This window comes from Amphiura filiformis, chromosome 20 (assembly GCF_039555335.1).
Source record: "Amphiura filiformis chromosome 20, Afil_fr2py, whole genome shotgun sequence".
Lineage (NCBI taxonomy): Eukaryota > Metazoa > Echinodermata > Ophiuroidea > Amphilepidida > Amphiuridae > Amphiura > Amphiura filiformis.
In genome coordinates, this window is record NC_092647.1 from 51681330 (window position 1) to 51703875 (window position 22546).

At 35.5% G+C, this 22546-nt stretch overlaps 1 protein-coding gene across 1 annotated transcript; it reads right to left on the bottom strand.

Annotated features, from left to right (window-relative positions):
• Window positions 1-6926: 6926 nt before the first annotated feature.
• Window positions 6927-17855, bottom strand: LOC140142370 (uncharacterized). The gene is made up of 8 exons (XM_072164339.1): window positions 17665-17855; window positions 16132-16310; window positions 14967-15049; window positions 14390-14551; window positions 13438-14180; window positions 12760-12894; window positions 11686-11790; window positions 6927-7179 (listed from the first exon to the last, which is right to left on the bottom strand). The coding sequence occupies exons 1-8, from the start codon at window positions 17746-17748 to the stop codon at window positions 7060-7062; spliced, it is 1611 nt and encodes a 536-aa protein (XP_072020440.1). The 5' UTR covers window positions 17749-17855; the 3' UTR covers window positions 6927-7059.
• Window positions 17856-22546: the final 4691 nt, after the last annotated feature.

Sequence of the window (22546 nt, forward strand, 5' to 3'; positions counted from 1 at the left end):
TGAAATTTTAGTGCATTTTCTGATGATAAAGCAATTTAAAATCACTAGAAATTATGCCTAAAAAGTTGAAATGCGACCTAAAAACTCGACATGGCCATGAAGTTTTTGTCATCTTCAGCAGACAGCTCTGTGTCATTCATCATTGTAAGTTGAAATGCGACCTAAAAACTTGGCATGGCCATGAAGTTTTTGTCATCTTCAGTAGATAGCTCTGTGTCATTCATCATTGTAAATGTGCTGCATACACTGCTAGCAGCTAATAGAACATTGTTGCGACCAATGCTAGAGCGTTTCTTCATTCTTATGCTGAATGTAATAGTACAAACTACCAACTGGACTATATTAATTTCACACACATCCACAGCAGTTAAATTTTCTTAACTTTAATAAAATTGCACAACAAACGCAATTGATTCAATATAAATTAGCAAATAATACATTGACAGTAATTCATCTGTTACAACAGATCTTTTTTTTTAATTGAATGTTAACTTTTAGTTACAGAATATTTATTGACATATATATAGAATATAGGAAATTGAAAATGATAGCTTTATGTTTTTGCACCTTGCTTTGAATAAAAATTAAAATAATAAAGTATTAAAGGGCATTTTATGATCCACAGCTAGCTTCATCCCCCCCAGTTTTCAAAAGTTGAGCCTTTCATACCACTGGAATCATCTGGCTACATAATGTTTATGTACAAAGGAATTCTTGCAGATTAATTTGAGCAAAAATATTGTCAAATTTGTATTTCCGTTCTGGTATACCAGCACAAAATTACAACACAGTGGCTATATGTAGCACATAATCATACATACCTCACAAACACAAAATCAGAATCAACTGAAATTTTGGGATTTTTTTTGGAGGAAATATGCTGAAAAATGTCATAAACAGAGAATGCTAGGATCACAAAATAGTCCTTTAAATTAAGTATTGATAACCTCAATATTTAATTGAGGTTATCAATATATACTTTATTTACACATAAGTAAATTGAAAGAATGCATGGAGTAACATCCCAACATCCTTGTTGATTTAGTCAAAATAAATTCAGATATACTTATATTATTATCCATCATTACACATGTACAAAGGGTTGTGGTGTGAACAAACATATGTAATTATTCTGGGAGCCTGGTTGATGGAAGGCAATGTTCTCTTCTGAAAAGTATTGTTTCTCCTAAATGATAAAGTACAAAAGAGCCACCCACTAAGAATAGCTCATGGAGCTATTCCAGTTAAAATCCATGACATGGCCTTAATCTGCCACACAGTGTGAGGGGTTACCTGAATGGGCGATTCCATTCAAATAATTACATCCACTCTATGGGAGATTATCGAGGTCATGTCTTCCATAGGGGTATTAACTGGAATGGTTTAAAATTAATAAAATTCTTTTTTCTAAAACAAATAAAAATATTGTGTTTGGTACATTTTAATTTAATGTTTTCAGAAGATTCTTTCAAAATTAATATTTCACCTATCGATAGAATCTAGTTCCTGGAAAGGATTTCCTGTTGAAATGTGTGCCCTGGCTCTCACAGGTGCCAAACTCACTTAATGTTGCCCTACATATGTACTATCAAATCAACGCATTGAAAACAAAATTAATGTTTTCTGTCTTAAAAGCATATTGCTTTTTGTGTTCATCCTTTCACAATGATTTAACAAAACTATCCAATATTTTTGCACTAAATTACTTTCATTTAATGTAAATGTGTGCAGTCTAATTATTACAAATTTTTAGTACGAATTACAAATAAAGTGAAACAAATATTAAGTTCATACTCTCTTTTATAATAGCAAAAATTCTTCGCAACGTATAAATACATGATATATACATCCAATTCCAAATATGTCATCATTTTCTAGTAAATGCACTGATCAGTGAATTAATTTAAAGAGCCTTGAAACATACTATAACACAACCTGAAACTTCACATATATCTACAATCTACATATCTGTAAACATGAGTAAGGTACAATGGAGCTTAATATCTGTAACTTGATACCGTAATTCATTTAATTATTATCATAGAATTTAAATGAAGGAATGAAGTTCATTTAGAACCGTGTAACAAATAGGGGCTATGCAATAATTATGAGTGGTTGGAGATAAAATTTCCAAATTGCATTGTAATTATATGAGTGGATATTCATAAGTAGTGGCAGATAAAATGAATCAAAGCAACTCTGCACTATTTTTTGCTCACCTGGAAAGTTTTCACTATCTCGACTACCGTCTTCAGCAGATATGGTAATGCTGTGATGATATCTTGTCTACAATCGGGATATCTCTCACTGATGACGTCATATGATTGACAGAATGACGCCATATGATGATTGATGACAAGATATCATCACAGCATCACCACCTGCTGAAGATAGTTGAGCTAGTGAAAACGTTCCAGGTGAGTGAAAAATAGTGTAGTGTTGAAGATAAATCTTTAATTCATCAGCATTGTAATTATTGCACAGCCTCTAAACATTATGTGAAATACACCCATTGGTGGAATAGAGAGGATACTCAGCAAACACAAAAATGTTTGCAAAACATAAACGTGTTGTAAACACATTTTGGGTTTCGGTGAAATCTTTTTAATTTTAATAGCATTTGGGCTAAATGGCAGGTTATATAAAGGTTATGAAAACATTTTTAAATGCTGTCAAAATGTTATTGTGAAATATATTTTGGCAAACATTTAAATATTTTGTCACCATTTAATAACGTTATGTTAGAAGATGTGGCATCAAGTTTTCAAAAATGTTTTCTTAGTTATTAAAACATTTCATACCATTTATATGACCCAAGATTTTAAATGGTTTCTGTAAAATGTTTTGTGTTTGCTGGGTACCACTCAATCAAATTCAAGTTACAAGTACAACATTCTTTGATGTTGATGACACACATCAGCTTTTTAGTATGCTTTACACAGACAAGCAATCCTGAAGTATACTAGTATTATGTATGTTCCCTTCCGTGAGCAATAACCACATAATTTATGAAAAGTTTACATTTTCAAAAATTCATTAATTTATTAATAAACAAAGACATTCAATCTCTGATATTGTAAATAATAATTTGTAGTAATGGCTTAATTTTAGGATAAGTTGCAAAAACCTGAAACCAGTGGTTGTCAAGTTATCAAAACTGCTGACTATGCCTTTCAGGCATGAACTACTTCATATTTGAAATCTTTAACATGTGTTCAATTTATTTTGAATTAAAATCAATGATCAATCTAAAATTTTATTTCCAATATCACCACATATATTTCACTGATTGAAACCACAACACGATATCTTCAAGTTAAAAATCCAGCAAACTAGGTCATCAAAAATACGGTTAAAACTTGCAAATTGTATGCAATGAAAACATCTTAAATTGGCATAAATTAGTTTAAGAATAGTGAATCATTTTATTGTTGATAACATCTCTAAATCTAATCACCTTTTATTTTGATTGCTGTAATATTAATGCTTAATTCCTGCAACTCCTGATTGTTTTTTGTCTCTTAACTCTACATTTTAAATACACAGACATGGCTCAATCATAAAACTGTTTTCTTTGCATTACATTCAAATTTATAATGCTTTAATTACTTAGCAATAATGTCTTGACTGCAAGTAACTTTCCTTGATCATGTATGATCACTATGATGTCATACTATGTTTGCTTTGCATGAGCAGCATAACTGTTAAAATGTTCTAACATAGACATGTTCAATTAATTTATCAGTTATTAGAGTGAAAACCCATCAACCACTGTAATAAAAATTCCTTTAAAAGGAATAGGGTGGGCAAATGAAAAATTGTCAAGAGAAATGAAAGAATGAGTAAGTCAAGTTCACAATAAATAAAAATTCCTTTAAAAGGAATAGGGCGAGCAAATGAATTGTCAAGATAAAGGTGTAGTTCCATATTGATAAGTCCAAGTAAAATAAAAAACATGTTTCACGTCTAGGTTTTTGAAAAAAAGGAGTAGGAGGGGCCTTTTTATTTTGTATCGCAGAATCGATGTAAATACCCATATTTAGAGCTATTTTAGCGTGCACAATAATGCCTGAAAAAAGGAGGAGGCCTCTTTTTATTTGTTGTTCTGAGGGGTAGGCCCCCTCTAATGATCTCGAAACCTTCCAAATTGTTTCTTGTATATTGAGAAGGCTATAGAAAGCATCTCAACTCCCTAGACATAATTTTTTTTAAGTTATAACTGAATTGCAAAATATAAAAATATAATTGAAGAAACCTCCAAAAAGGAGAGAGGGGACGTGAAACATGTTTATTTTTGTATTTGGCCTAATGCAGTATTACTTCGATTATCACTTGTCATCATTAGCAGAGGAGTGAAATTTTGATTGAAAGAATTAAACTAAGGGACGCACCATTTGATACTGAGAGGGGGGGTAGGAAGTTGGGGTCGGGGAAAGTTTTTTATTTTTTATAGTTGGTGGGGAAAGTTGTTTTTTTGCTCATGAAGTGGGTGAAGTTTTTTTTTTTTTTGAAAACTTCCTACCCCACCCTGAGAATCTAATGGTGCATCCCTAAGAAGGTTTGTGTTTGAAGTTATATAAATAACGTAACTAAGAGCAATCAATTAGGACAACAAAATAAAAAATAAAACCCACACCATAGGACTGTACGGTAAAACATGTACCAACAGGCTACTTTTTAGTCACCCACCTTTGTAGGACTACACAACAAAATAGCCCTCCACCATAAGACTTTGCGGTAAAATATTTAGAGGAGTATGCCAATTAAGGCCAAGTAAAAAAAAATGTATATGTCCGGATTTTTTCAAAAATTGGTGAGGGAGGTCCTTATTATTTGTTATCGTGTTATTGTTTTACCATTCATTTCTGTGTAAAATTGCAATGGCAAATGTTTGTCAACACATCATAAAATCGGGAGGCCCCTAATATTTTTGTTATTTCCCCAAAGCCCTACCCCTAGCTTGAAGAAAGTGTTTGCAATGTGTTTATAAATGATAACCAAGAACTTCTGAACATGTCATTTCATCAAAACAATTTTATAAACAAAGTAAGGAAGCAAATAGGAAAAATAACTAAAATATTTGAAAATCTCCAAAATCGGAGAGGGCGGGGACGATATACACGTTATTTATTTTACTTGGCCTAAACAATGAATCACCACTCATGACTCGAGGTCAAAACCATTATGTAAATAAGATAATGTTTGCATGCGATGTCAAACAAGGAAATGTTGACATAAATTAATTGACTGTTTGGTTTTCACGATGCTATTAATTTAGCCCAAAGATTAGGAAAACTAGCAAAACTGGTGAACTGGTACTGTTCAAATAAAAACATCTGCAAATCTTGCTGCAATTTCCAAATAGTATTTCTATTACTTAAATAATTATTTTTGTTATTTCTTTTAATACAAACACATTACTGCCTATGACGACTTTATCGACATTACTTACATATCAAAATCAAGTAATAATTACAAAACTCGGCCGTAAACTATCACCTCTGTGGGTGTTTGGGATATAACCGCATTTAATATTTTCTCAACACTGCGGCATGTGAAAAAGTAGGTCAATAGTCAGAGAATACAGGGTGGGTGCGGCACGCCGCACCCACCCAAAAATGTGGTGACTAAATAAATTCCAATAGAAATATAGTTTTACTGAGAAACATTTGGTATGATCCGATCTCCACCCTATTTTTCTGCAAATTGTTAAACTTAATTAACAAGCTTGGCTTAATATACTACTTAAAAACACAGTTTCTCTTTTTGAGCGAACTATCTGATACACATGTATACAACATATTTTACATAATCATAAAAGCATGTATATAATTCGAAGTCATCTTTGATCAGCAAGTACCATAAGGCATAAATAGCACAAAAATATTAGCAACACAAATTTGCATGTTTTCAATATATTGTTTTTACTTGTATCGTAATTATAAGCTTCATATTTACCAATAGTGACACTGATGTTGGACAGTTTGTTAAATTGCTTGCATTTTGTTTCTCAAAATTCATTAAATTTCTTTTCAAAATGTATCATTCCAGAAATTGTGTAATTTGCTTATATGATTTGTTCTTTTTAAAATACAGCATCATGATGGGAAATGGGCCTATAATAATTTCTGATATTTGAATGATTACTTTTGGATAATTGAAAAAAATCTTCCAGAAGGATTCCAATGGTGAAGCTAAAATGACACCATTCTAGATAGTGCTATTTGCATGAGAAGTACTTAGTACATTATTGAAAGTAATTGTTGTGAATCCTCCCATAATCCCAAAACTTGTTGGCAAGTGACCCACTTTTGGCATAAATGGCATTGTATTATTTGTGGTGAAGCAACACAAATCGCCAAACTGCAGTGCTTTTTTGCTCTTTTTTGTTTTTGTTTTTGTTCTACAAAAAATTTGTTTACTGACTCCCTTGAGTCCCTTGTAAAAGTTTCTTTCACCAAGCATTTATGCGTAACCCAATGAAGTAGGACAATGGACTAAAATCTGGTTGTGTCCTATAGTTTTTGTTTGGGAAAGCCTGAACTAGTAGATTCTCCATATTCCCATGACACTGAATTTGGGTTGTGAAGTCTCATTAAAATGCACAAATTTACATTATAAAGTAGTTTGTAGCTGCCTTGCAGCTTGAACATATTAAAATTGTTATAACAGATTCATGATAATTATAATTCTACAGTATTTTCCAGCTCAGAATTATTAATAATACCGATACTAATTCATTTCTTTATTAATATTTGACAATGCAGCTTTCTTCAATATAAATGCAAAATGCTTTACTACATTTTGTTCAATCTTATTACATTACAGAAGTGAATAATAACTCTTGAACACATAAATACATCATATACACATGAAAATTTTCCATCATTATGAAACAATGTTATAAATTCAAAATTCATTTAATAATAAGTCTGGTATCTAAATGTTTTGATTCTAGTTACAAAACATATTCTCACATCCTCCCCATTATTTCAAAGTGGAACTTGAAATTGGTGAAAACATATTTTAAAAGTGTTTGGACTTCTGTTCTCTTACATTTCATTTATTCTCTTTGTCCTTTATATCTTGCTTGGCCATCTGAAAGGCACACCACAGAGTTGTCCTCGCAGAACGTGTTGCATTCTTCATTTTCTCAATCCCATCAGCAAGTTGAGTAACCTCTGGAGTAAATTTTAAGAATACAGTAGGAAAGAACATTATATAAAGAAGTCAATATTGTAGCCATTATAATCTGACAAAATTATTCCTATAAATAATAGAGAGGTCAATATGTCTGTGTCAGACTTGTGTCATATTGTTTTAATACCAAACCATGATTAAAAATCAAATATTTATTACGCCCAAGCTCATCAGATTCTGGCAAAAAACAAAACAACAAACAAACAAACAACAAAAAATACAACAACAACAAAAACAATATACAACAGGGACTGCCTTTTGAGGAGAGCGAGAATAAAATCACTCTCTATATAGGGGAGTGATTTTAAGCTCTCCTTAGTTACATTCTATTGCAAATTGCTCTAAACAATTCTCCTTGAAGGCTCCAGAAGAGCTATTTAATGCTCTCCTGCAAATTCCAAAAGACAGTCCCTGATACAATGGTATAAACAATAAAATATCTGATTAAATTATACACATTGAAAATAGTCATGCAGCAGGGAAGCACTTCCCTGTATGCAGTAGGTGTCTACTCCCACTTCCTGGATAATAGTTGCCCAGCTTTTACGTATCTTGTGTGAACTGATGTGTGTGTTGTGGAAATATTTCCAAAACACTTCAGCACATCAAAATCCCTACACCTTTTTCCCTACAGTGTTACTAACTTTTATACCCACAGATGGAAAATCAGGTTATAATAAATCCATGTATAAATCCGTCACAACTTTCAATTTCTGTAATCCACCCTTGGGCATTGTTCATATAGGTATACACTTATCTTATCTATTCAATATTATGTCAACATTATTTAATATTAATCTTTGGCAGATGAACCAGACTTACAGATATCTAGCTTGCAGCGAATGTCATACATTTGCCTTGGTAATTGAATTCTCAATTTTACCTTCTATATAAGTATGATTTTTGCAACAGAATTCTAATGTTCCAACAAGGCATTCAGAAAGTAACCAATTCAAACATAATTTGCAATGATATTGGTAAAGGATCAAGATAACAGAATCTGACTAATCTGTAGTACCTTATGCTGGTAAGTAACTACAGATAAAATAAGAATGCCGAACAATATGAATGGATCAGTAGAATGGCTTGAAAGATTAACAGTGTTGTTATAATCCTGTTATTTTTCAGAGAGTAACATTATCATTTTTCTGCTATGCTTTACAGAATAGCTATAATTGGCAAGGTACATATGTTGCAGGGCTTGGAATCAAGGGTTGCAGTGGACATGCCAAAATATGCCAAAAATGTTTACCTACAGAGGCTACCTTAAATTAAAAATCGCCCTGTAATTTAAAGGGGATGAGGATGACCCCATTTTAATTATTTGTGGTTTTCATCTTGAATGAATGATATTGACCCAAATATCCCATCTGCAAAGTTTCACCCTAGAATTTCAATCTGTTTTGATATGAGACCTGAAGGCTTGCTTTTTCGAATCCCTATAGAATACTCTGTAATACTAATATTGGTCGACCAAATGTGTCACCTTTTTGTTCATAAAATCCAAACTAAACACCTTTCAGCCCTCAAATCTCACAAGGTCAATGAGAAAAATATTAGCTTTCTTCTGGTACCAAAATTTATACTACTTCTGGTAAAATTTGGGGTCCTGGGGATGAGGCTATTAGCGATCGGGTCATGCCCCTTTAATAATTTTTGAGGGCTATTTCTGCACTTTTGGTGCTGGCATATTGCCCTTTGAGCTTGAGCCCTGGACCTTACCAAAAATTAAATCATCATGATCCTATAAATCAATGTTGCTGTTTTTCAACAATTCCATGTCGCTGGTGAAATCATTTTGCTGACAAATTATTCATATGTGCGACAGAACCACCATTTCAAAATGCCAGTATATTTATTTCCTAACTAGACAGGGCAATCACCTATTATGCGTCACTTAGTATTCAAAAATGCGTCCTTGAAAATATGGAATTCATTACTTTATGAAAGCTCAATTAATCCCAATAAAAGTTTTTACTTTAAATTTTTAATTTTGACAAGATTTATTCAACGAGCAACAGCATGCATTATAATAGTTTGCTGTTACATTTAATTTTGAAGGCAAGCTTCCAATTCATAATTTTGCAAGAAAACATTTATAATCTTTACCTTTTTAAATTTGTATACATTTTGGACAATCTGAACTCCATTCACAAACATTTGTTGTTGGAAAAAATACGGGTATTTTTGTTTCAAGTGTGCTCAAAACTAAAAAAATAGGGTATTATTTTCACAAATCTAGACATTTATTTTGATTTAACAATATTTACCATATGGGCTGTTTCACAATCAGGGTACATAATATTTCAAAATCCATGTTTCTTAGCATCCTGCTGCTTAAATGAAAGAAGCTGAAGGATTTCTTTTAATTTATAAATGAAGTATGTCTACTCCCCTTAAAATCAAACATAAAAGAAATCACACAAATGCTTTAGTTTTTTCATTATATGGTGAAAAGTTTTTTGGGTTTTTTTTTACATTATTTGCTGTTTCATCTTCAAAAAGCACATTTTGAAAGCTGTAATTTATATAGTAAAAGAATTTTAAATTTACTACTGGGTAACTTTTCTAAATGTAGTTATATGCACCTAAGTTTTGAAATTAAAATCATTTACATATTTGAATTACAGAAAAAATGTGACCCAAAGAAAGAATTGTCAAAATCTCCAAAATAATGTCCCCTCCTTTACATGAGATTTTGTGAAGCACTACAAATCAATTTAAAACCCTTCCAAATTGTGCAGAATGGGTGAAAGTTTCATGTGTATCCTGTAATTCAAAGTACCAAAAATCATGATTGGACATCAAGTGGTGGAGTGGGGAAGAGTGTTACCAAGTGATGTCAAAAAATCATGTCCCCTCCTTTATAGCATTATTCTATCTGCAATATATTTTTGCAGTTAGGTACCATGTTTTTAAATTACATTTTTTAATAGCTCAAGGTGCAACCATTGTAGGGATAAGAACCAATTTTTGAAATTCACTATAGATTTGTTTCTTTTGCCACATCATAAAATGTCCCCTCCTTTACGCTTGATAATACAAAATTATGACTTTGTCTAATTTTATATATTCCCACACTGATAGGGTGGTGAAAACTAATTAAATTTCATAATAGGAACTGCTGATGATAATTAAGTGTGATTTGTGGAGAAATAATTTGCTATTCCAATTTTATGATTTCAGCCTGTCAAATAAAATGTGTCCCCTCCTTTACAATCAATGGTTTTTGCAATTATTCAAATAATGGGATTGTCTTTGTTTGAACTAAAGAAAAGTGAACCTAGGAACATGGGTTGGATACAAACAGACATGGAACAAACAGGCAAGATCCACTTGGTCAATGTTATTATTTTGATTTTATGCTCCAAATAGTCAACAAAAATATGTAAAGGAGGGGACATTTTTTTGACACATTTTCCTTCATATCTCAAAAACACTAGGTAGTATGAAACTTGACATGAGACAAGATACTAACCCACTGCTTCATTTAAATGCATATTTGTGTACATTTTATTTGTTTTGGTAAACTTGCAAGTAACTTCTCTTAGTCAAATTCAATATTTGAACCATTTTCATCAGTTAACATGATTCTGTGAAAAATTGATGTTTAAATAATATACAATCTGTACATCATTTGAAAGCTATATTTCAGCAATAATATTAGACAACTTTGGAGTTGGCAGCATCAAATCATTGTAATGCTGTTTGTAAACTTTGGTATTTGGCCATTTTCCTTCATATATCCAATTAAAAAATAATATTTGGAAACAAAATAGTGGTTTGTGGCTAAATAATTGTTAGAACTTGAAAATTTGATATATTTAAACCACTTTAACATTTAAAACAATCACATTAAGATACTCTGATTTTGCACCCTCGTGAAACCCACTTGTGTACCCTGATTGTGAAACAGCCCATATATTACTTATGTTCTTGAAATAAACTGAAATAGGAGACATTTTGGAGTTTTAGAATGATCATGTGTTATGCCCTTGTATACAAAGTGAGAATACAGGGCTTCTGAAGGTCTTAATTTGCCGTATGCTTATTATGTGTGCCTAGTAAATAACAATACTTCTGCTGAGTGTTGAATCCTGCTACGGAAAATAAAGGTCTAAAATTAAATAGGTAAAAGCCTCATGACAGCCCAAATATGCAAATGAAGTATTAAGAGTTACGGTAATTATTTTCTTTTTTAAGACTATCGTATGAGGCCGCAACCAAGTTAAAATTGGCACTGATCATGGAAATCCCATAACGTAAAGTTTTTTGAGAGTTTTTCAAAAGTTTTTCTGGTACCAATTTGCTTACTTTCTAGTCTCCAAAGGAAATATGGGAGACAGACAGATTGAAGTGAAAATATTTATTGTAATTTGAACACAACAAAATGGCTCTGAAGTACCTTCATCATTCATGGTGGATGGGAACTCCTCTCTTGATGGCGTTGTATAGCATTTCAGTATCTCTTGCTGGCGTCTAAGCTTCTGCTTCTTGTATAGAGGTCATCCACGCATCCAGACATGCTTCCAAATTAGGATGTAGGGACTTGGTACAGAGGCCTTCTATCTTACTCATCAGGGTTACCAACTAATAAATAAAGGTCACACAAGAAATTAAATGGTAAAGGAATATAAAATATAAAAGTATTCGCTAATGTTCATCAATTATAAAACATTCAAAATCCTAATACGGGACTATTTGGGGCCACTCTGTACGAGGCAGTATTTCCTTGCAATTGCATATTAATATTTTCTTCACATCATCAAAATTACATATAATTTAAGGTATCTGATAATATGTTAATGATGCAGGACCATGTCAAATTGGTCCATTTTACTTGACAGATTTCACCCTCATGCAGTAGCAGTGCCATAATTATTATTCGAGGGGAATGAGGGGGCTAACACGGCTTAGTGGATTTTTGTTTTGTTATGGTCAGGTGGTATAGGACATTCTTCTTTCAATGCGGCAACAGGCAATATCGGCTGAGACATGAGGCAGCAACACTGCCCGGACAATGACATTGAACCCAATATTTTTTCCTGAGGTGCGCTTTTTGGCTCTTATCCACATTATTCCCAGCGCAATATGTACACTTTCACATATAATATTAATAAATTGTAGCCATAGGCGAAAAGAGTGAAAACCAGACTTTACACTGGGGTGCGCTATCACTCCCCCAACAGTTAGTAAAATATTGCATATGGGCCAGTGTGTACAAATCATGCAAATATTTAAATTTTACACTATTTTGGTCCAAAACACAGTGGTTGGGGGCTAAAAAGGAAGATGCACAAACTAAGCTATTGCTTTATTTTTTTTCTATTTGGATTTTTAGGGGGATGTTTCCAACACGTAAAAATTTTACGTCCCTTCCGATCAGCTCCTCAACCTCGAAAATTTAAATTTCAGGCCCGTTTCTGCAACATGAAATCAGTGCAGAAACAGAAAGTAGTCACAAGTATTCAGAGATACTGCTGAAATTCAAAACATTGTGTTGTGCCTCACCCCCTTCCACCACCTATGATAAATTTGACATACAGCAAAACTTCTCACCCTGCTGTGTTCTTTGTAGACATCCACTATGATTCTATCTACTTGAGAGGGGTTGTCAGGTAGTTGTGGTGCTTGTATTGTATTGGAGCTTGAGATACGTTTTCCAGGGTGCATTTGAGCCAGTTCATACTCAGTCTGCAAATTAACAACAACACAAGAAAATAAGTGTACAAGTAATTTCATATATCTTAGATATGAAAACTTACCTTTAGCAAATTGACATTTTATTTCCAGCAAACTTTGCCATCAGAGTTTACCTTGTTAATTCCAGAAAGATATCTTTTTAGTACCTGGGGGTACTCCTGTTTGGTTACGGTAGGGAAGTGCTGCTAAAAATTTGAAAGTAGACTCTTCCATGAACCAATTCTCCCAGAAATTTGGACCCATCAATAATTCACTATACCAAAAAATTTGTTTTTCCTCAAACACGCCAGTAAATAGTAAATGTTTTGTTGTAGCGTTAAAATACCCAAACAATTAAGTTTCTAACGACCTGTATGGGGCTTCTTATATGCACTAATATAACTCAAGTCTTTTAAGAAATGAGTAAGATTATAAGAAATGAGTAAGATTATAAGAAATGAGTCTCCTCAGATTCAGATTTATTTGGTGGTATGCCTTGATGTAAGATATGAACAAAATCGGACCACCCACCATAACTTTATAGACTTATTTTACCTTCTTGCGTTCCTCTTCCAATCTCTTTACATGGATGCAGCATTCATCAAGTTGTAAATGGAGTCTACTAGTTGGAGTCTCTGCTGCCAATTGCTGCTGAAGCAAATGTTGCTGATGCAAGGAGAATGCAGTGCTAGCACCATTTGGAAATTTGTTTGGGAAGCCAGTTATCCTTGGAGTTGGAAATCCTTGCTGCTTCAGATTCGGAAGTTGATTTTGATTAGGGTTGAATCTGTTGATGTTGTTGAAGGAATCGCCATATGGGCCCATAGTTGGCTGCTGATTCTGAAAGTTGAAAGGGGAACTCCTGCCACTGTTCGAGTTGTAAAAAGTGGTTGGATCTTTTTGCAAGAAATTGCGTTGTGCATTATGGAGGTTTTGCCTGATATTGTGAGGAGCAGAAAATGGTTTGCCACCTTGAGGCAGGGGTAAGGGCTGCATAGGGAAATTTCCTCTCAGCATTCTATTTGTTGGTGGTGGATCAGCAGGCATGTTGTTGAATGGTCTTTGATCAACAGGTGAATCGCTTCTCTGTTGGGGCATTTTGAAAGGATTAATGTCTGATCCTTTCCATCCCAACGGACTATGGCTAGGGATAAACGGCGGAGCTTTGAAATTGAACCTTGTTGGAGTTCCTCCCTGAGACACCGATAAAGGTTTATCCCCGTAATTTGAATTGGTTTCAAAAGGGATGGTGGGTTGGAAAAGCTCATACCTGAACTTGGGCTTAGAATTGGTGAATCAATAGAACCAGGGGGAGAACCACTTCCAGTTTCAGAAAGCAACAGCTGCAGGGGACTGTTGGAACTGCCACGTCGCTGAAGTAGGGATTGTGCCACCAGATTTGGATTGAATGGGAGTCGCTGTTGGTAAACCACATCTGAATCTTGTGGAAATGGTTTTGGCTGGTGGTCTGAAGAATTAGAATGAATGCTTGCAGGAGATTGGTTACCAGGAAACATGCTAGATGAGAGTGTGGTGATGTGTCTTTCAAAATCAGAGATGGGTGGTTTTGAGATATCTTGATTTTGTGGAATGACTTGAGGGTGATCATTTGCATTGTTATTCTGAATTTGCTCAAATCCAGGTGGTGGGTTGATGACTTTTCCACTACCTGTAGTGTAGAAAGTAAACACAAGAGAAAGTGAGGAAAATAATTTTGAATTAAGAAGATCAATGAAGTCCCAACTTATTTCATAACTTAATTCTGAGCCTGCCAGAATAAAACAATAATACTAAAATAAGAATCTAGATCTTGACATTTTTTCCAATGATATTTATTTTCAGAACAAAATAATTTGGATAGTGACAACCTGCATAAAATTTTAGGACAGATTTTGCAAAAAAAATTTAGTACTGGTATCCTTAAAATTCTAAATTGCCATGGTTATTGTAGTTGTAGGTTTTATAAACGTTTTTATTACTTACTCGTTACATATTTTCTCCTCATAAATTGCAGATCATTTTGTGCCATAACATTTGAAGACTGACCCATATTTGGTTGCTCTGTTAGTGCATCTGGTCTGGTCACATCTGTTCTGGTATTTGGAGTAGGATGGCTGATAAGATTTCCCCTGCCCCATAGTGCCATGTACGACATGATGGAACAAATCTACAAAATGTAAAACATATTTGTTCACCTTGACTTAACCCCAGGGGAGAGGGCACTTGTATTTCAAGTTGCATATCACCCGCTAAAAAAAGGTAAAAAGGGTCTTATACCACGGCTGGGCACGATATGCGAGTATCTCATTTAGGGTATCAAAAACAGCAGAAATGGGAAAAATGGTATCTTAATCGCACAGATGTTACTCAGAAATGGTACCGGGTAGCTAAAATCGGCACCAAGTTGCTAACAAAAATGAGTTGAAAATAATGTTACATTCTGGGTAAAGTTATACACAAAAACTCTGGCTTCTTGTTTTTCTTCAGGCCTCTTGACTGATAGCTACCGGATGTTTTAGGTGTGTTCATGGCAACTGTAAATAACAGTAAGATACTTAATAGGGTAGAAAAAGAACCTCATAGTACTTGCTTTGGGTCCATTTTACACTAATGAAAAATCTTGCTTTGAGGTCATTTTTGAAAGTCCTTGTACGTGGGTGATATACAACTTGAAACATAAGCCCCCCTCCCAGACTTAACAAGGGATGAGATTAATGAGAACATCTCATATCATTATCTTATTAAATGGTAACATTCTACACCCAATGAGCTTAACAACAACTGCTCCAATGCCTTCAAAAGAAGAAAGTAGTAATTCATGTAGATATCTGACATTTTATCAATCAGTATCTTCAAAATAAAGGATTCACATGTTTTAAGTTCTGGAATCCAGATGACTTGAAGTGATTTTGAGTCTTTACAGGGCTGACAAAACTTCAAATGGTCATCCTGTCATTTTGGTCCAAAATATGTGACTAAATTTGCAAACCCGCAATTCAAACTAATCAATTGAGAGAGTACAACCTTACACTCGGTCAACTGGATGCTGGTAATGTGCAGCCCCTGGTAGTACCATTGTTTGATCACTCAGCTATGCCTCAATCACTATTCACCATTGCTACTTGTAAGTTGTAGGATGTACAACCTTATCGTCCCATTGATATACAGATTACCGGTACCAAAACATAAACTTGTAAAGTTCAACCATGTTCCTGGTTTTTGGCAAATGATCTGTCAGTGCATACTTACTCTTTTGCATTAACAACATCCATAAACGTTCTTGTCGGCTTTTCCTGCTCAGCAGGAGCTGTATCGTCATCCAAGATTTGGCACACCAATTCATCTAGTAGTCCTGATCTGTCCAAGACATTATCAACAGATTCTTTTTCTTCTTCATCCTTTGTATTCCAATTGTACTCATCTGCAGTCTGTAATTAAAAATGCATATTCCTTGGTTCCTGTTTCATACATTTTGATCTGCGTCTCGGCGACAAAGTACCTTTCATTATTTTCGTTTAAAGTCATTACCATATTCTCTCCTTACAAAAGAAATCATACTGCTCAACAGGGACCTCAAATTATTAACATATTATTATGTCATGAGACTACCGATGGGAAGTCTTCGTAACATGTTTAGGAGGAACAATCAACATGAGGAGAAGTGCAACAATGTATTTATAAACAAGTAGGCCTACCATACAGCCCTCGAATTAACCCACGGCACCCATGGCATTTTGCTGTGGGTGCCGGCGTTCGAAATAGGGCCGGTCAGCCGGCCATTGGCCTGTAACTTTTTGGCCTGGCCGGTAACTTTTCTGACTGGAATCTAGTTGCCAACCCGGCTGGCCGGTAACTTTTTAAGTTCAAGCCCGGCTGGCCTGTAACTTTTTGAGGCATATATTTCGAACACTGGTGGGTGCCCATCCCCACTGCCGTAATGCCCTCAAAATATGTCCTTTACCCAAGGCAGTCAATTGCCGTGGTGCCCTTCTCAAATTTTCAACAGTTGCCATGATGCCCTCTGGAAATATTACAAACTGCCGTGCTGCCTTGCCTTTTCAGTGAAAATCCAAGGCAATTATCAACTTGCCCTAAAAAAGTTGCTGTGCCCCTTCAGATCCTTAATTCGAGGGCTGGTACCATACATATTTTCTTCAGGAATATAAAATGAAATAATAGAAAATAATAATAATTAAAAGTGACAAATCTGTGTGGGCGGGAAACAGTAACCAATGAACTGACTTTAATCGGCCCAATGATTGTACCAATTGATAAAAAATGGGAAAAATCACGACTTTTTTGTGTGAAAAGTGTCCGATTGAGGCTGTGGATTACAAGCCTTAAGTTTAAGGGGGTACTACACCCCTGGCCAATTTGGTGCATATTTTTGCATTTTTCTCAAAAATTATAGCACATTTGATACAAGTAAGATATGTATATTATAGGGGCAAGGACTACAACTACTGCACTGAAAACTCAGCAACTCGAGGCAAGTAATTATTGATTTATTGATCAAATACTGGTTTTCCCTCATTTTTTACTGTAACTCCACACTGTTGTCTGTGGTGAAATAAAATTTGTTAAATTTCCAGTGCAGTAGTTGTAGTCCTTGCCCCTATATGCATATCTTACTTGTCACCAATGCGCTAGCCTATAATTTGCGCTAGAAAAATGCAAAAATAGGCACAAAATTGGGCAGGGGTGTAGTACCCCCTTAAGGCCTGATAACTATTTTTTATATATTGCACATTGAAATTGAGAAATCAACAACGAATGACCTACCATATAATTTCTGCCTTGACCATGGAACATTCTTAGATCATTTAAGTTGCTTGATGTGCAATCTTGGCCCTGACTTTGCTGCATGGTGTCCAGTTTGAAGTTCACAAATTGAGCCAATTTTGTTTACACCTGTACCTGCACTCATGAACTGTTCTGCAGAACTTCTGCCCTTTTACACACTCTAGCCTACAAGGACTAAGATGGAAAAAATGACCAATTAACTATTTAAACTTAAAAGTTAAAGGCCTTGATCAATCAAATACTACTTGCTTACTCTCTACAGGGTGGTCCAAAAATCAAGAGTTGTGCATGTAAACTTGATTTTCTAAATCGACCCCTGACCCCCACTACCACACACCCTGGCTTGAGCATTTTGAAATTGTTGAGTCTGGTCCCATCAAGACCCAAGGGTGTCTCCACACGGAGCGACCATTAAACCCCAAAACTTTCAACCATCCTAACCACCCTGCCTAGTGCCTACACAGGCATTACCCTATCCCTACCCACCACACTATCCACTACCCCGGCTGGGCCCTACCCACCACACTATCTAGGTATGCCAGGCAAACTTTTTGCTAGTCAGCGAAATTCGCCTAGACCGGGGACCAAACACAATACATATTTACATAGAAATTTCAATTTTTTTTCAAGAACAGGTCGGTCAAGTAAAACTACATTTATAAATGTTTTCTATACTTCACTTGACCCAAATTTTTTATGGTGACATGGGTGATGAGACACTCACACATTGAATTTAGAGGGATTTTGATAGCAGTTCCAGTTCAATTAAGGCCGGGGGTACTACACCCCTGTGCTGCTATTTTTGAAGCCCAAAAACAAAAGAACACATAGATAGAATCCCTCAGTTGTCTTCATTGAGACACAATATTATAAAGCAGAAATAATGACTTGATCAAATTTCTGCAGTGCACTGCACGTAAAAACAAATGCGTACATTTTGAAAACAAAAATATAGGAATTATAGGGCATTTTAAAACTATATAGGAAAATATAGGAAAAGTTCAGGCGGCGGATGACATGATCGAGCCGGCAACTCGTGAAACCGCCCGGCCGTATGGCATTTTCCATGTACTCGGTTAGTTTTGTGGGGTTCATTATCGAACCCCAACGGTTTTAACTTGTAATTATATTATTTATCAACATAGGCCTATTTGTTTGTGATATTTCAAGCGTTTTAAAATTTCAAAATAATCCCATTCAATTACACGGTTGACGATGAAAATTTACTGAATTTAGGGACTGCACGTCGTACACCACCTGGAAAAGTTTGAAGCCCTGGGGTAGTGCCAATAAGTGCAGCCCTACTTTCCGCCCTGAATATACGGAACAACTTCTTTGAATCTTTCTCTTCCCCTGCTGCAACATGTGCAACCATTTAGAATTATGCATTATATTAGAAGAGCTGCATTTTTATAGCTTGCCATCAAGCCTTGCCTTGACCATGTCGGCTGCACGCCTACATCACGGCCTATACATACGTATAGGACGAGTTGACAGCGACAAAGCCATGCAATGCATACGTACGACATGCATCAACATGATCAATGCAATGCCATGAAACGAGTGAAGAGTCACTCAAGAGCCATGAAAACGCAAAATAAAGCATGAAAACCCTTGATTATTTTATAACAAATATAATTAGCAGCTCACCTTCTTTATCATCGTGTTATTGGAATCTCAGTATAACTATAAAGCTGTAAGCAAAGCCATGCATGTCCTTGTGTCATCTGATTTTGAGATTATATTATTTTTACAACCATCGCAAACATCACAAAGTTATAAAATCTGCTGGATGGACCGACCGTCAATGACGCGCCGACAAACACATTCAAGATAATTTACTCACTCCTATGATAGCATTTTTTATAACATTCGCTCAGCAACGTACTTCACCTCAAGAGCCAAAAAATAGCAAAGGAAATACAGTGATATAGATTTATGTGCATTATAAATAAATATTTAGTCCTAACATCAAATAAATTAGGTAGATTTCCCTATAATTATGAGTTCACGCAGAGGGGCGGGTTTTATAGATGGAATAGCTCCCGGGTGTGGGCAGACGACGCAGACGCGTAGTGGTACCAATTTTAAAACAGCTCCTTAGAGTTCTCCGTAAATTTTCACGATCAACGAAATAAATATGGTACCAACGACTACACAATTAATTAATTTATTATAAACTGGACCGGAGCATCCCCCGGCATAAATAATATTTATATAAACAACAACAACAACAACAACAACAACAACAACAACAACAACAACAACAACAACAACAACAACAACAACAATAATGATAAAAATAATAAAAATAGGCCTAATATCAATAACAAATATTAAATAGGCCTAATGATATTAAATTTATAGGCCTAGGCTAGGCCTATATTAAAAAATAATAATAGGCCTAGGCCTAAAGCTAAGGCCTACTAAATAGGCTAGGCCTTAATAAGTAGGATAATAAGGGAGTGTTCGTAAATAGGCCTACTTTTGTGGGGGTTGGAAAATAGGCCTATAGGGGATCAAAAACATTGTAGCCCATTGTAGACACTATTAAAAAGGGGGATAAAAATATCAGTAGGCCTAGGTCTAATTTTATAGGCCTTATTAGGAGGTTAAAAAATTGAGGGTAGGGCCTAGGCCTATTATAGGCCTGCGGGCCTACTCTCAAGCTTCAAAATTCAAATCAACAAAATTTACGCACTTTACAAATTAACAATTTGGATGTAGGCCTACTAAACACTACAGTATGCCCTATTAAACTCCAATGAGTAACTCGAAAAGGTCATTTCAAACTAGGCCAAATGAGTAAACATATGCCTAGGCTTATATATTTTTGGTTTCAGGACATGAACAAATTTACACCAAAAAGGGGAATCAAAACAAAATCCACCCTTTTTTAGGGGGATCTAAACAAATTGATATCGGAGGATACACCCCAGTTGAACGATCAAAGTTCATTTGTTGCAAAAATGGGAAAAATGTGACTATATTTTAAGGTATAAAAGTACTTCCGGAAATCACTGTCCCATTTTACCCTTTGTCTGATTTTACCCCAGTCTACCCTATACGTATATTCTGCGCCAAAAAGTATCCGAACACTTATCCAAAACTTATACAAATCCAAATGTTAAGGATTGACTAAGTAGCCTATAGGCAGCCAAAAAATCGATTTTGTCTAAATCAAAACATTATTAGGCCTACTACTTTTAGCGGGACCACGTGGCTCAAGTTCAGCGGAGGGATAGCTGGGGTGGACTATTCTGTTGCTCTCTTTCATTTCACACACAGGGGTCATACCTTCTTGGCATTTCGAGATATGAAAAGGACCCAAATATGCCCGGCCCCGGTATAGGTTAATAAGTTTTAATAAATTCTTATTTAGGGGAGGCCACTTTTACACAGATTTGCGAACATGATTACGGGCGCGAATATTATTTTATATAGGCATAGGGGCGCAATTAATTAATTAATTCCTTCATTATTTAATTATTAATTACCTAATCATAACCCTATGTTCTCAGGAGTTGTTCTGTTGTCTAACCCAAACCCTGACCAGAACCCGATCCCTAACCTTAACCGTATAACCCTAATCCTTATACCCTAACCATATAGGTTCTTAGGAGTTGTTCCGGCGTCTAACCCTAACCCTTAGGCCTACTCTAACCGTAACCTTAACCTTAACCCTAATCCTAAACTTAAGCCTAACCATAACCCTAAGCCTAACCCTATAACCCTAACTCTAACCTTTACCCACTCCGATACCATATCCCTAATCCTAACCCTTAACCTAAACCTTAACCCTAACCTTAATCCTGAACTAACCCTATAACAATAACCATAACCCTAACTCTAACGCATACCCTAACCCTAATCCTAAACCTGTTAGCCTACACGAACCCGAACCCGATCTCTAACCTAACCCTAACCCAAGCGTAACGTAGGCACCATCGGGTATAATTGTGCTTATAGCACCAATTATAAAGCAATCAGTATAAAAGGTTCTTAGGAGTTATTCTGGCGTCAAACCCAAACCCTTACGCTAACCATGACCCTAACCCGAACCCTAGCCCTAACATTAACTCTAACCTAAGCCTAATCCTAACCCTACGCCTAACCCCAAACCTAATCCTAAGCTTAAACCTGACCCTAATCCTAAACCGAAGCATTACCATAACCCTAGGTTCTTAGGAGTTGTTCCGTCGTCTAACCCTAACCCTGAGACCAGAACCCGATTCCTAACCTTAACCGTAACCCTTATCCTCACCCTAACTCTAGGTTCTTAGTAGTTGTTTCGGCGTCTAACACTAACCCTTACCCGAACCTAACCCAAACCTTCACCCTAACTCTAATCCTAAACTTAATTAACCCTAACCATAACATTAACCCTAACCCTAAGCCATACCCTAACCACGGGTTCTTAAGAGTCGTTCCGGCGTCTAACCCTAACCCTAACCCAAACCTTAACCCTAATCCTAAACTTAAGCCTGACCATAACACTAAGCCTAACACTAACCTGAACCCTAACCTTAAGGCTAACCCTAACCCTTACCCATACCCTATCCCTAATCCTAACCCTTAACCTAAACCTAACTCTTAACCCTAACTATAATACTGAACTTAAGCCTAAACATAACCATAACCCTAACGCATACCCTAACCCTAATCCTAAACCTAAGCCTAACCCTTACCCGAACCCTTACCTAAACCTACTTTTAACCCTAACCCAAGCCTAAGCAACATCGGGTATTGTGCCTATAGCACCAATTATAAGGCAATCAGTTAAGGTTCTTAAGATTTCTTCCGGCGGCAAACCCAAACTCTTACCCTAACCATGACCCTAACCCGAACCCTAGCCCTAACA

What these genes read in the sequence shown, in the direction of transcription:
- LOC140142370 (XM_072164339.1), bottom strand. Translation starts at nt 17,748, where the DNA reads ATGCAGCAAAGTCAGGGCCAAGATTGCACATCAAGCAACTTAAATGAT. An exon ending in GATGTTGTTAATGCAAAAGA is followed by an intron (nt 15,050 to 16,131) that starts GTAAGTATGCAC and finishes TACATTTTGTAG; the next exon opens with ATTTGTTCCATCATGTCGTA. An exon ending in CTCATCTAGCATGTTTCCTG is followed by an intron (nt 14,181 to 14,389) that starts GTAACCAATCTC and finishes CCTGGTTCTATT; the next exon opens with GATTCACCAATTCTAAGCCC.